General features: G+C 52.8%; 1 protein-coding gene across 1 annotated transcript in view; it reads right to left on the minus strand.

Annotated features, from left to right (window-relative positions):
• Positions 1 to 317: 317 nt before the first annotated feature.
• Positions 318 to 14,757, minus strand: part of COTL1 (coactosin like F-actin binding protein 1) — a 36,684-nt gene continuing 22,244 nt past the window's right edge. Inside the window, exon 4 of the mRNA XM_047846221.1 lies at positions 318 to 1,450. Coding sequence (XP_047702177.1) covers positions 1,340 to 1,450 — 111 coding nt within the window. The 3' untranslated portion in view covers positions 318 to 1,339. The remainder of the gene's footprint in view (positions 1,451 to 14,757) is intronic.

A 14,757-nucleotide genomic window follows, 5' to 3' on the forward strand; every position in this document is an offset into this window, starting at 1 on the left:
CGAGCCCCGCGTCGGGCTCTGTGCCGACAGCTCGGAGCCTGGGTCCCGCTTTGGATTCTGTGTCTCCCTCTCTCTCTGCCCCTCCCCCACTCACGCTCTGTCTCTTTTAAAAATAAATAAGTAATTAATTAATTAAATTTAAATAAATAAATAAATAAATAATTTTTAAAAATTAAAAAAAAATTAAGCTACTGAATGCGAACGTGCCTCTGTCCCCAGTAGCCCCATAAATGCCTCTTAGGTCCGAATAGGACAACTGCCTCCGTTGTTACAGGGAAGGAAGACGCTTCCTAAGACAAATGAGGCAAACTCGTTTCTTTTTGAAAAACAAAAAAAACCACATTTATTTCTGTAAACTGTTTGAGGGCAGATGTTCGCAGCCCCGATACAGCACAGACTTCCTACCCCCAAATGAAATGAGCAAGGAAAGAAAGAAAACGAATTGGACGCGTGAAGAAACAAGCCAATCTCATCTTCCTCTGAAAACAAAACTGCGTTTGGACGTGTGGTGTGGACCTGGGATGAACACCGCTGACTTTCTGGGGCCACGCGGGCGGGGGTCCGTTCCACCGGCGGCTCGGCGGGGGCCCCCCGAAAGCGAGGAATCGGGTTCTGCCCGAATCCCCACTCGGCACCCCGGCCTCCCTCCCTGGCGTCCTCATCACCTTGGGAGCCCCTGAAGCGAACCCTGAGAGATGCCAGGTCACAGCTGGACTCGGACCCGTGTCCCCACTCCGCGCCGCGCAGTGGGGTTCCGAGCAAAAGGGTAGGAACGAGCCGCTGCTGGGCGACTGTTAAGGCAAATTTTCTCTCTTCTCTTCGGTCGGAGTCAGGCTTCGATGTGTCACTGCCGGGCATGGGTAGCTTAGGCAGCTCTGAATGCAGGGGTGAGGGACCCCCGGAGCACGCTCTGGGGGGGTCCGAGCCTGACGCATGGGATGAACGAGGGTGCTCCCAAGACGGCCCCCCGACGGGCGCGGCCCCCAAGCCACGCGGGCTACGGTGTAAGAGAAGGCCAGGAGAGGGGGGTCACCGCAGGGGGAGCCTCAGATCTGATGATGTGCGTGGCCTTGGGATCAAAATGATTTTTCCTTAGAACGAGAAAGAGCGGGAAAGGAAGAGGAGATAAAAGAAACATGTTCCGCGAGCTTCGGGAGATGGGGCGCAACAGGGCTCGGGAGGGAAGCGGGGAAGGGGAGGCAGGCGGCAGACAGGGAGGCGCGTGCCTCTCACTGCGTCTCCCGTCCCTGGCGGGCTGGTGGGCTGGTGGCTGAGGCCGCGGTCCCCTCCCCCGGGGGGCAGGCAGATGACTTTGCAAGGGGCAGGGGAAGGGCTGGGGTTACTCCGTCTGGGCGTCGTAATTGGCTCCCCCCGCCTTCTTGAGCTCGCTCTTGATGAAATCTTCCTCCAGCTCCTTCCGATCGCTGATCACAAACTCTTTAGCAAAATTCTGCAAGAAAAGAACAAAATAAAACACAGAGTTCCCGTGAAGAAGGGACAGGATCTACACGTTGCTCAGACGACACACGAGCGAGTCCTGGCACCTAAAACGCTAAGAAATGATCAAAACGACAATCGCGTGGTAGCGTGGTTTGGCACGAGAAAGAAAAACCGTGACTGGAGATCACACAACGTGTGACATCAGGGTACGGGGTAGGCCCGAGGCCAAGGACGTGGGGCCAAAGTCAGCCCGGGTTTGAATTCTGGCTCTGCCATTTTCTGGCTGCGTGACCTTGGGCAAGTTCCTGCAACTCCCCGGGCCTCAGTTGCCCTGTCTGTGAAAGACCAACCTGTCAGGAGAACAGCAGGAGAGGAGGCTGGAAAGCCCGGCTGGAACACCAGGCTTTCCAGAACAAAAAAGAGACAGGAAGAAAGACAAGTGGTGAGTAGCTTTTGCTCATTTCCATGGTGTGAATATTCCCGCAACGGCTGGTTTCAGCCACAGCAAAGAGCTAAATGGGTATGGCCACTGTCCCCCCTCCCCCCCCGCCCCCAGAGGACACAGGCTTCAACCATAACATCCCACAGGCCAGGCGCACGTGGGGCACGCCGTAAATGCCTGTGGCATGAATGCATGAAGCGGGTGACCGGGCTTATCCGATAACTCCGAGCCATGAAGAATCAACGAATCAACGGCTGTTGTGGTATGTGGGTCACAAGACTTGGATAAACAAGGAAAATTTCAGGATGGTGAAAGAGACGAATACAGAGAAACTTACCAAGGTACAAGTAACAAGCCTGAAGGTCAGAAAAATCATCCCCATAAAAAAAAAAAAAAAAAAAAGAAATCCACAAGGAAATTGTGTTAACAATTACCGCCATTATTAAGCACCTACGGGTACCAGACACGGTCACGCATTGGCAAACTTAAAACACTTCAGTGTGACCCAGCCATTTCACCCCCCAGAGCTCTACACAAAGAAATAAAGCACACGGTCCCACAAATACTTGTACACGAATATTCATAGCAGCATCACTCGTAACAGCCCCAAAGTGGAAACCACCCAGACGTCCGCCGACAAATTGCAGTCTATCCACACAATGGAATATTATTCAGCCACAAAAAGGAACGAACGTCATGGATGAGTCTCAGAACCGTCACGCTGAGTGAAAGACACCAGCCGTGAAAGATCGCCTGCTCTATGATCCCTTTTATATGAAATGTCCAGAAAAGGCAAATCCACACAGACAGGAAGTAGATTGGCAGTTTCCAAGGACTGGGGGTGGAATGGGGTGACTGGTAATGGGGACGGGGTTTCTTCCGGGGGGATGAAGATGCCTTGGAACTAGACAGGGATAGTGGTTGCACAACACTGTGAAGAACTACCAACGAACTCTATGTTTTAAAACGGTTCGTTTTAGGTTATGTGAATTTCACCTCTACTGGAAAAAAAAAAAGTCACCATGCCTCCAAGAACAATGACTAAACCAGGGGAACACTCAAGGTTGAGCCTCACAGTATAAAGATAAACCATTTGCCAGGCCAAGGAACTAAGACTACTAACTGGGAGGCGAGAGGGGAAGGTTAATATTTATCAAGCAACTAATATGTGCCAGGTGTAGGCTCACACATTTTCTCACTTAATCCTCCCTCAGTAGATTAGCTGTATTCCTTTAAGATAAGACCCACGGGTTGGGTTTGGAGAGATTGTGTAGCCCAGAAGGACGAGACGTCCTTCTGACACTCTCTAGTCCCATTCCGTCATCCTGTGCCGTCTGTCCTCACTACAGTGAGGGAACACGAGTTGGGGCAGAAAGGGGAACTGAGAATTAACGTGTTTCTCAACCTGAGCCCAAGCGGCACGGCGGGGGGGGGGGGGGGGGGTAGGCAGAGAGCAGACCCAGGAGGAGGAAGCCAACATCTCGAGAGGCCTCTAGCAGGAAGTCCGAAGTTCCCCTGCCTCGTGATAGCTATATATGGCAATCTAAAGAAATAAGAACACTCCTGTTTGTGTCTGTTAGCCATTAGAAGATTTAGATTAAGAAAAGTTTGATAAGGGCCTAAGAAATCTACAGTAAAAGTGTAAATGGAGCTATGCATCGTCCAACTTAAGACCACAGGTATATGGCAAACCAAATCACGGCCAAAATGAGGAACGATCCAGAATAATGGAACCCAGTAAAAACACGACATAACAATAAATGTAAATGAGCAAAATTACCCTCCCCCAACACAGCTATGTCTTAGACTACCAAACCCCCCCCCCCGAAACCCTATGCTACATACCAGAGACATGATTTAAAAACCAAAAGGCTAGTAAGAACGATGATTATACCGAACAAAAGTACATAGAGAAGCAGCCCCATCCGCTCCCACTATGGGAACAGCACCCGCCCTCCAGGGGGCCAAAGGAGAGGGAGGGGGTGGAGCCACATGGAGGGGGCCCCACCAGGCCTCACAGGCCTCCCCCACACAGGATGCTCGTCACCCCCAGAGGCTTCAGAGGGGAGCTGACACTACCCCTGAGGGTGTGGACTCTACAAAAAGTCCCTGAAGGTCTGAGTCAATCTAAAACCCAACTTGCATCAACCCCCTCCCTCCCCCACCTCTGTCCCTTTCCAGCAGTCCTCAGGACGGGCCTTTCACTGGGGAGGGGGGACACCAGCGCCCCTGGGGGGGGGTGGGCTTCATTGTGACATTTCAAAAAGAGGCAGAAACAGCAAAACCATACGCCCATGGGGCAGAAGCTGCAAGAGACAGAGGCATGTCCTCACCAGGAAGGACACAGGGCCCAGAGCAATGCTAACACATAGGGAATCTTTCATTTTCTAGCATCCACGGTGAAAACAGTAAAAAACAAACAAACAAACAAACAAAAAACAGGTGATACTTTCATAGGATTGTATCTAACTTTATATATCCCAAATACTGCCATTTGAACAGGTTACGGACATACAGAATCACTCATGGGACCTTCTACGTTCTTCTCTCCGTATTAAGTTTTAGGAACCCGGTGCACATGGCCCACCTACGGCCCAAAGCGGTACAGATGTGCCAAACCTCAAGAGCTCAGCAGCCACGTGTGGTTGGTGGCGGGGCAGGTCTAGCTAGAACAGGAAAGAGTCTGAAAGAATAATGTGTTCAGTCAAGGAGAAACATGAATCATAAAATAGCTGAGCTGAGCTGACTGGAGGCCTGGAAATGTTCGTCTTGATCTGGAGTTGAAAAAAAAAGAAAGAAAGAAAAGAAAAAAGAAACCTTAACTCCGACATTCACCCCCTCCTTTGATTGAAAAGCAGCATGAGACCCAGAGAGGGGAAGCTATTCATCCCCGGGCACACAGCAGCCTCATGGCAGGGGTCCTGGGGGCAGGTCCTGACCCTAGTCTGTCCTGTCCTCTCCCTTCCTCTGCTCCAGACTGCCCGCCCCACGACAGCCTCTGTCATACCCTCAAGGCTGCCAAAGCCACATGTCATAGACTTCAAAGCAAAAAGGTGCCGGTCTGCAGGTAGGGTTACCTATGGTTCTAGAAAGATCTTCTTTGTCATATCTAAGAACACTCTGTCCCTGTCTGATAGCTTCCAGAAAGGGTCACTCCCCCACCCCACCCCACCTTTTTTTTTTTTTTTTTTTTTTTTTTTTGCCATGGCAGGACTTTTCCAAGGAAGAGGCCCATCCATCTCAATCTGACTCAGGGATGGCTTAGAAACCAATAACCAAGTTGAGGACACATTTGTCCCTGAGACTTTTCTCAAGTGCATACATGTTCATATTTCAAAGATGTAAGACAGACATTGTTTCCAGCGGAAGCTTCCAATGGTCTGTTCCAAGGAAGGCAACTCTAGAGGACAGGTTAAGAACCAGGCTCTGTACACAGCCAAGAATCTATTTGCAAAGTTGGTCTAAAAAGCGCTGGGGTGCCTGGGTGGCTTGGTCGGTTAACTGTCTGACTTCAGCTCAGGTCATGATCTCGCGGTTCGAGGGTTCGAGCCTCGCATCGGGCTCTGTGCTGACAGCTGGGAGCCTGGAGCCTGCTTCAGATTCTGTGTCTCCCTCTCTCTCTGCCCCTCCGCTGCTCTCTCTCTGTCTCAAAAATAAGTAAACATTTAAAAAAATAAAAAACACTAAAACATTTTCCGATCTTTGGTTTTAAACCATGTCATTTTCAAACAGCTCCCAACTGGCTGGCTTTAAACCCCCGCGTCAATCCTGAAGCATGCTGGGTGCCGCAGGTTTGGACCGAACACAAACAAGGGGCAGTTGTCCATTTGAATCTGCAGCAGCCGGCCCTCCCCAGGGACTTACCCCCCTCCCCCATCCCGAACTACCACTCCCCACCCCCCACTTCCCTGTCCCCCCAAGATTCCATCTCCTGGTCGGGTGGATCCGACGAGTGTGCAAAGGGCTTAGACACTCCATGAGGGTACCCAAGAATCATTAGGTGATAGTTTGGGTGATCCTGGCTGGGTTCACCTTTGTTTGCAAGATTGCCAGGGGACTCCGAGATTCAAAGTTTCCTGAAACACTCGAGTGTGAAGGCATAGAGATCTGGCTCGTTCCTCTTCTCTCACCCACGATGATTCCTTCACCTCCACCCTTATTTTAGTGGAGGAAAGTCCGGGGAATTCCTGAGAATAACCAAGGCAGTGACTCTGGCATCACCTCGCCCTTGGAGAGAGAAGATAGCAAATCCAGCTGCACACCCAAAAGCTGGGTGGGACACGGGGTGAGCCGTGGGAGGACAGCCTGTCAGGGTAGAAGTGTCAGGTCTCGTACCCAGAACATTAGGACTAAGGTGGGTTGCGAACCCGTGCAGACAATGTGGGTGCAGAGGAGGGTCTGGGAAGAGAAGAGGAACGTGGAGTCTTTAACGGTGAGGTTTGTGATGTCAGCAATGCACATTCCTACAGAGCAGGGCATGGTAAGAGAGGTGACCTTCATTGTATCCAAAGATGAGGAGAGCTAATGCAACTCACACAACCAACACATGCTTACGAAGCACCTACTGCACAGCAGACATTCTGCCAGGTCCCGGGAAGTCAAAATTCTGGTACCTAGGGCTCTCTCTGAGAGTCTGAGAGCATAAAAGGAGAAGCAGAGGACTCTAAAATGCCCTAAGGGAAGCAGCCAATGGCTCTGGGCCCTGGTTTCTAGCTGCGTGAAAGAAGAGGGCTAGGCAACAGGCTCTTCTGACACCTTCCCACCAGCCATCCCGGGTTTGCACTTAAGCCATCGGAGCGCGTGGGACAAAATTCCACCTCAGATGCCAGAATCTGATGGGCAATAGGGAAAAAAAAACTGGCACAGAAAAGCCAACTATGGGATTAGAGCCTGGCCTTCAAAAGGAAGGCCCGTCTTCAAAAGGAAGGCCAGACGTGGCCCGTCCCAAACCCTTGCGTAGACGTGTGGGGAATAGGCTCTCTCCTCCTGTGTGTGTGAGACACAAGACAAGACACACGCTGGCCACGATCACGCATCTTTCCCCCAAGTGGGTGGAGATTAATTAGCAACCAAAGACCTCAGTGTGCTGAAGGAAAGCAGTTGGTACCCTGCCGCCTGAATCTTGCTAGGAGAAAGCACACCCTCCCAGGACCATGTGCCAGATGAAAATGCACGGCATCGAACCCGCTGGGCATTCAGCTGCAACCCCTCCTGGGCCCCCCACGCTTTGCCCTCCTACAACCATTCTAAAGAGCTTCAAAGACCCAGCTTCTCAAAATCCTTCCAGCAAAGTGTAACTGACTCAAAAAGAACAGGTTCTTATAACAGCCGTGAGTCATCAGAGAAACAAGAAAAACACAAACACCAAAATTGTACAGTCTAGTGTTCGGCAGGTTCGGGAACAAAGGCACATACGTCACCTGAGCATCTCGTGAATGGTGTGACCCTCCTTCGCGGGGGAGAGAAAACAAAGGCCACGAGAGAGGCACGCAGTCAGGTTTCAGGTGGGCACGATTCAGGGAATCGTCCAACGCAGACGGATGGCAAGGAGGCATGACATCCTAGAACACGCTGTGGGTAGGTCTGGGCCAAAACCTAATAGGGCCAGTTGTCCATATGCCTCGAATCCTGACCCCGGCAGGGCCACCCACCTCTTTAATACTTGGGTGACTGCCTAGGTTCTGACCCCCGTTTTCCTGACCGTGGACACTGACAGAAGCCCCGACTCCCCTCTGCCTGATGTCTGACTGCGCCTACGTCCAGATCAGGAATGTGGGAAACACACGTCACTCCTCCCGCATCCACGGCAGACATAACCAATCGTGGCACTTTCCTCACGAGTCCAGACTTCGCATCAGAAGCCTCCTTAACCCAGAGCCCCAGCTGTCGACCAACTGGCAAGCACAGTGCAATCCGGGCTGGGGTGTTCAATTTCTGCCCGGTCAAAATCGTGCCTGTCATTTCTTGTTCCCCAGCCACGCCCACTTGGGGGAATGTTGCCCGGGAAATAATTCAGCAGATTTTTTTCCCTAATTATAATATATACGCACAGATGTTCGTTGTCCGTAAACACCAGACTGTTTTCACTTTTCGACAAAAGCTGAATAAGTAAATAGCATCGCCATCAAACCCTTCATACACATCAGGCACTTTGATAGGGTATTTTATTTAATTTTTGCGACTCCACGCGTCAGCCAGAGATGCTCGTCCCGAACTTTCAGAGGAGGAGGCTCAAACTCAGGTTAGGGAAGTAGCCCGACAAAGGTCGCACCTGCCGAGTGCTGGGCTGGGCCCGGGAGCCACGACTCACCCCGTGCTGAGATCCCTGTCGGGAGAGCGTGCCCGTGTGCACGCACACGGGCACTACGCTGAACACAACAGCACGCAGACGCTAAAATGATGAAAGCACACTTACGAAGCGTTAAGAGGACGCTGCTATTAGTCTGCTATGACTAATCACCTTCGTAAAACACGTTCCATTGGCAAGGGCTCCACAGGAAGCCGCAGCAATCAGAAATCTCTGCGTGAGGTGAGGGATTGCGGCTGATCGTTCTTTTCTGCCTTCATTTTGTCTGAGCCACTTAAAAAAAATTTTTTTTATGTTTATTTATTTTGTAATAGAGAGAGAGAGAGACAGAGGGTGGCAGAGAGAGAGGGAGACACAGAATCGGAAGCAGGCTCCAGGCTCTGAGCTGTCAGCACAGAGCCCGACGTGGGGCTTGAACTCACGGACTGTGAAATCATGACCTGAGCCGAAGTCAGACATTCAACCGACTGAGCCATCCAGGCACCCCTATTATTATTATTTTTGATGTTTACTCATTTTTGAGCGCTAGAGAGAGAGAGAGAGAGAGAGAGAGAGACAGCGTGAGTGGGGGAGGGTCAGAGAGACTGGGAGACCCAGAATCCAAAGCAGGCTCCAGGCTCCGAGCCGTCGGCACAGAGCCCGACGAGGGGCTCGAACCCACAGACCGCGAGATCATGCCATGAGCCAAAGTCGGATGCTCAACCGACTGAGCCACCCAGGTGCCTCTGAACCGTTTTTAACAACCACAAGGCCCTGCGATGCACCACCACGGGGGAGAAACCAGGGTGCCTGGGGCTTGCTCCAGAAGGGAGTCTGAAAGGCAGCATATCCAGGGACAGAAAACGACAAGATAAATACAAAAGTGAGGAGCGGTACAGGGAAGGCACAAGAAACAGGGAGGAAAAATCCAAACGACACACACAAGACGCCAGGAGCAGAGACAGCTTCGGGGCGCCTGGGGGGCTCAGTCGGTGAAGCATCCGACTTCGGCTCAGGTCATGATCTCGGGGTTCCTGAGTTCGAGCCCCGCGTCGGGCTCTGTGCTGACAGCTCGGAGCCTGGAGCCCGCTTCGGATTCTGTGTCTCCCCCTCTCTCTCTGCCCTTCCTCTGCCTGTACACGCTCTCTCTCTCTCTCTCTCTCTCTCTCTCAAATAAGCATTTTTAAAAACATCTGAAAAAAAAAAAAGTACAGGTGGCTCCACAGAACCCCAACGAGAACGCGGGGTACGCGTGTCACACGTGAACAGGAACCGTCTGGACTCGGTGCTCCGGGACCTGGCTGCGTTCTGACCCCGTCCCCACCACGGGGGTTAAACTGCATGCCGGTGACAGCCGAAGGGATTGCTGCACGGGGCACCAGGAGGCCAGCCGCTGGAGGGTGACCAGGCAGGGGCCGTGCCACCACAGGCTGGCGGAGGGTGGGGACCCGTCCGGGGCTTAGCGAGGGGCACCCAGGCCCCAGCCCGCCGGGCAGCGCTCTTTGCTTGTGACGGCGGCTTCCATTTTTGCGCCAGGCTCCGGGTGTGGGACAGCTTCCTCCCTTCCCGACTGGAGCTTGCAACTTCTTAGCAGCAGGAGCCCAGAGGGGGCCGTGGGGCTCCCTGCCCTGAAGGCGGCCTCTGACCCCCCCATCTGCTTCTCTGCCTCAACGCTCGCCTTGGCTCCTCCCTCCGAGCCTCAGCTTCCCCATTTGTATGTTGGGTGTGATAACCGCACCCGGTCCCCTCCGCGATACCCACCCACCCCTCTTCACGGGCTGCCGGGGCGTTGGATTTCCAATCAGGTCGTTTGGGTCTCAAACATAGGCCACAGGCCACAGAAAGCCCCTTTGCCCCAGCCCAGGCCCAGGTGAAATGCACGGGGCACAGAAGGCCCTCTCCGGCTCCTAGAATAAAGGGCCTTTCCATAAACCCCGAGCTTGAAGAAGCGTACACACTCCCCGGTGAAAACGAACAGCTGAAATCCCCTGGAGGGCCACAAAGCAGCCAGAGCCGGTCCCCCGAGTGCTGGGCGGCACCGAGGCTCTGAAGGCAGAGCGGGGACCCCACGAATCTCGTCCCACGGAGGAGCGCGGCTTTCTCCCGGGCGACCCAGCCAGCTTCTCTATTGCAACGAAAGCAGAGCCTCTGGAAACTCCAGCCCTGCCGCCAAAGCCCTCCCTGAGGGTAACTGGCTTCCACAATTTAATCCAATCCTGACACCGGTTATGGAACATGTAGGAACGTTCTTCTGTCCTAGGGATACGCAGAGTAAGACACCGTCCGAAGCCAGCCCGTGTGAACAGATGTGTTTCTTTACTTTTTCGCACCTGTTTTGGTGCGTTTCCAGGTACGAGGAGTGTTCTGTAATAAAGCAGGCATGGGGGCGCCTGGGTGGCGCAGTCGGTTAAGCGTCCGACTTCAGCCAGGTCACGATCTCGCGGTCCGGGAGTTCGAGCCCCGCGTTGGGCTCTGGGCTGATGGCTCAGAGCCTGGAGCCTGTTTCCGACTCTGTGTCTCCCTCTCTCTCTGCCCCTCCCCTGTTCATGCTCTGTCTCTCTCTGTCCCAAAAATAAATAAACATTGAAAAAAAAAATTAAAAAATAAATAAATAAATAAAGCAGGCATGGTCCCTGCCCTCGAGATTGATTCCTTTTGAGGGTCCTTTAATTATACTTAAATGGGACCCATGTAATTCATGGGATCATAGCAGAAACACGTGAAGGAGAAATTCTGCCTGAGGCTGGTAGGAGAATGGAGTAAAGAATGAGGGTTTTGAAGGATGAATAGAAGTTCACCAGTCACCAAAACAGAAAACTTTTTTTTACACCCTTTGCATTTCTGGATGCTTTGCAACAGCTCTGTGGACATTTGCGTTCTCTTTTTCGTAACAGATTCTAAAGAAAAAGTTACTTGCCCGAGGTCCTAAATCAAAGAGTTGTGGAGCTAGAGTATCACCTTGGGTCTCCCTCCCCCTTCAGCCCATGACCTTTTCCGTTGGACACAGCAGCATTTTTATTTATGTATTTATTTTTTAAACATGTTTATCTTGAGAGAGGCAGAAGCGTGAGTGGGAAAGGGTCAGAGAGAGGGAGACGCAGAATCCCAAGCAGGCTCCAGGCTCCGAGCCGTCGGCACAGAGCCCGACGCGGGGCTCGAACCCACGAACCGCGAGATCGCGACCTGAGCCGAAGTCGGCCGCTCCACCGACTGAGCCACCCAGGTGCCATTTGCGGAGTCATGATATTCCGTTTCCAGAATTTTTGTTAAGGCTCTACCGTCAAGAAGATGAAGTATGTCTGAAAATAAATCTAAGAGGTTTATTTCCTGCACAACTTCTCAGAGCGTTTAATGTGCCGTGTGATCTTGCAAAGGTAGGGTTTCCGACCCGCACGTGGCCTCAGAACATTTCCTTGCGACTGAGGACTTCGGAAACGTGCGGGAGGGCAAGGTGACAGCGTCGGGGCTCCGGGGCCAGGCAGTCTGGGCGCTGGATGGAGTGCCACCGCGTCCAGGAGCTGGGAGCTTGAGCAAATTACTCAGCCTCCTTGGGCCCCAGGCCCCTTATCTGTAACATGGGGACAGTGAAAGAAGTGGCCTGTTCGGCAAAGAATACACGATTGTGATATGGGGCTTTTCCCTCCTGTCTGAGTGTTAGGTATATCTGGGGGGTGGGAAGGGGTCCAGAATTTTTTTTTTTCAACGTTTATTTATTTTGGGGACAGAGAGAGACAGAGCATGAATGGGGGAGGGGCAGAGAGAGAGGGAGACACAGCATCGGAAACAGGCTCCAGGCTCCGAGCCATCAGCCCAGAGCCCGACGTGGGGCTCGAACTCACGGACCGCGAGATCGTGACCTGGCTGAAGTCGGACTCTCAACCGACTGCGCCACCCAGGCGCCCCAAGGGGTCCAGAATTTAAGCTGACCCCGCTCCCAGGGCTCAGGAGCCATCAGAATACACATTAAGCTGATGGTTGCAGAGTCCCTGAAACGTCGGTCCTTCCTGCCTCCCCTGCCCCTTGGGGGAAACAACACCTCTCTCCTCTGCCCAGGCTGAGAGCGGAGACGCGCCCTCTGGCTGTTCCCACTCCGGAACGTTCAGAGGACATCAAAAAATAAATAAAAGGATCACGTGAATAGAGACATTCTGCAAGGCTAGCACGACACATCAGTGACAGAGTCTGCTCCCAGTCAAGACAGCCTGGCCCAGCACGGACAGCGGGCCCCGGACAATGGTGGCTGCATTGTCCCCGTAATCCCCCACAGGCGCCAGAACAACGCGCACTCCTGTGCGGCAGACGACGGCCGCGGCGAGGCAGCCACGCGTGCTGTCCCCTCCGCGCAGCCCCCGGACTCAAGCCCGGGCGTCGCTACTGTCCGGCCCGACCCGCCCGGAAGCTCGTCTCGGCCACGCAGGCGCCCCGGCGCCAGGACCTTCCGGCGTCGTTGATGGCGGAGGCTGTGGTCCAAGAGGCAGGTACTACTTTACTCCCGTTCTTGGACTTCAGGGGACCCGGAGGCCCAGAGAAAGTAAGCAACGTGCCCAAGGCCGCCCAGAGCTGAAATCTGAACCCACAGCGCCCAGCTCAAAAAGCTCCGCCCCTTCGCCGGACAAAGCGATACGAGGTTCCTGTAAAGGTATGATGCCATCGACCAAGGAGCACATTTTAAAAATGAAAACACTAAGAAAAATAAAAATAAAAATAAAAAAATCAAATCAAATGCAAACACTTGGGGATACGTCCAAGCAGAATATGACCCAGCAAATCAACCCACTCAACCCTTCGTTTTAGCTTCAGATACTAAACCCTTTTCAATGCAAGAGTGGAAGGTAACGGTCAAAATGCAACCCGGCACCTGCAGGTCAAGATGGCGCCCCAGCTCCCCCACCCAAGGGACATCTGAGCGTTTCATTCATCGGCATCCCTTGAACACGGAGCCCCGCCTCCCTGCCCAGATGTGCATGTGACCTGAGTTGAGCCAATCAGGGTCCTTTATAAGGGAATGATTGACGCCGAGGGCTCTCTCTTCCCTTGGGATCAACACCCAGAAGAACCACCAGAGCCTGGACCACTTCTGCTGTACAGAGGCCGCCGAAGGCTAAACTCAGGAGAAAAGAGAGATGAGGGGAAGCTATTGCTTGAGCCCAGAACCCACCCACGCCTAAAGCCCAGTAACCCTGCACTTCCCAGTTTAGAGAGTCAGGCAATTCCCTTTTTCGCTTTCGCGCCTTTGAGCTCGCCAACCAATGGATGATGGCCAAGAGTCCCAAGTGAAACTCCCCACCAAAGAATTCTGTTTCCCCAAATCACCCTCGGTCACTGGCTCACTGAACCAAACTGGGGTGAGCGCTAGACCCAAAAGGAACTCTCCCGGAGGGAGCTCTGCTCACGGAGACGGAGTTTCCTTTGGAGGTGATGGGAAAGTTCTGGAACTAGACAGGGGTGACGGCTGCTCAACGCTGGAAATGTGCTTCCAGGCCACTGAGTCATAGGCTTTAAAATGGGTAAAATGTGGGGCGCCTGGGTGGCTCAGTCGGTTGAGCGTCCGACTTCGGCTCAGGTCGTGGTCTCTCGGTCCGTGAGTTCGAGCCCCGCGTCGGGCTCTGTGCCGACAGCCCGGAGCCCGGAGCCCGCTTCGGATTCTGCGTCCCCCTCTCTCTCTGCCTCTCCCCTGCTCGTGTTCTGTCTGTCTCTCAAAAGTGAATACACATTAAAAAATAAATAGATTTCTTTAAAAAATAAAAAATAAACAAACTAAAATGGGCAAAATGAGCAATTTGATGTTATTGAATTTTTACCCCAATTATTTTAAGTGGAAAGGAAAACGGAGCCCTGCGAGATTCAGAAGATTGCCCCACTGGACGTCACCCAGGCAAGGCGCTCTCTCCCGGGCCGCCAAGGGGAGAGGAATAGAGCGTGCAAGGAGGAATTCAGCGGGAGACCTTTGGCCACGGAACAGGCTGCCGCCATAAAGGAGACCCCTGACGGCCGGTTGACCATTACAACGGCCCTGGTTTGAGCAGGGGGCTTTCCAAAGCGAGGGTCCATGCCGGACAGGGTGCAGCCAGTGGTGTTAACCAGTAATGTGGATCAGAATGCGAAATCAACGACATACATTAAGCACATACTATGTCCCAGACACGGTGCTAACCCGGTTCTAGAAGGTAATCTGACACCGCGCACCTTTTTAAGATGATTTTCGTGTCTATTAACTCTGGAACCCCGCCTCCTGAACATGTACCCCAAAGACCTAAGTCAGCGGGGGAGGCAGAGGAGCCGTGTATATGAAAAGGGTGGTTGGAACGTTATCTATGAAAATAAAAACTGGCAGCAACTCGATGGGCCGACACCAGGGGAACATTCGGCCCATGACGATGCACTTGGCAAAGGAACACACAGCCACCAGAAAAACGCGCATCCCGGAGCCGGCAGCCACATCATTTAGGAGATGCCCCCTCGCGTGCGATGTGCAGGCTGTGACCGCGGGGATGCGCAGAGGTCGGTGGGAAGAAATGGGCCACGATCATGCAACGGAAGGCCTTCTTTTTCTCTTTCCTAATATAATTTGTTAAATCAAAGTTTTCCG

This window comes from Prionailurus viverrinus, unplaced genomic scaffold (assembly GCF_022837055.1).
Source record: "Prionailurus viverrinus isolate Anna unplaced genomic scaffold, UM_Priviv_1.0 scaffold_38, whole genome shotgun sequence".
Taxonomy (NCBI): Eukaryota; Metazoa; Chordata; class Mammalia; order Carnivora; family Felidae; genus Prionailurus; species Prionailurus viverrinus.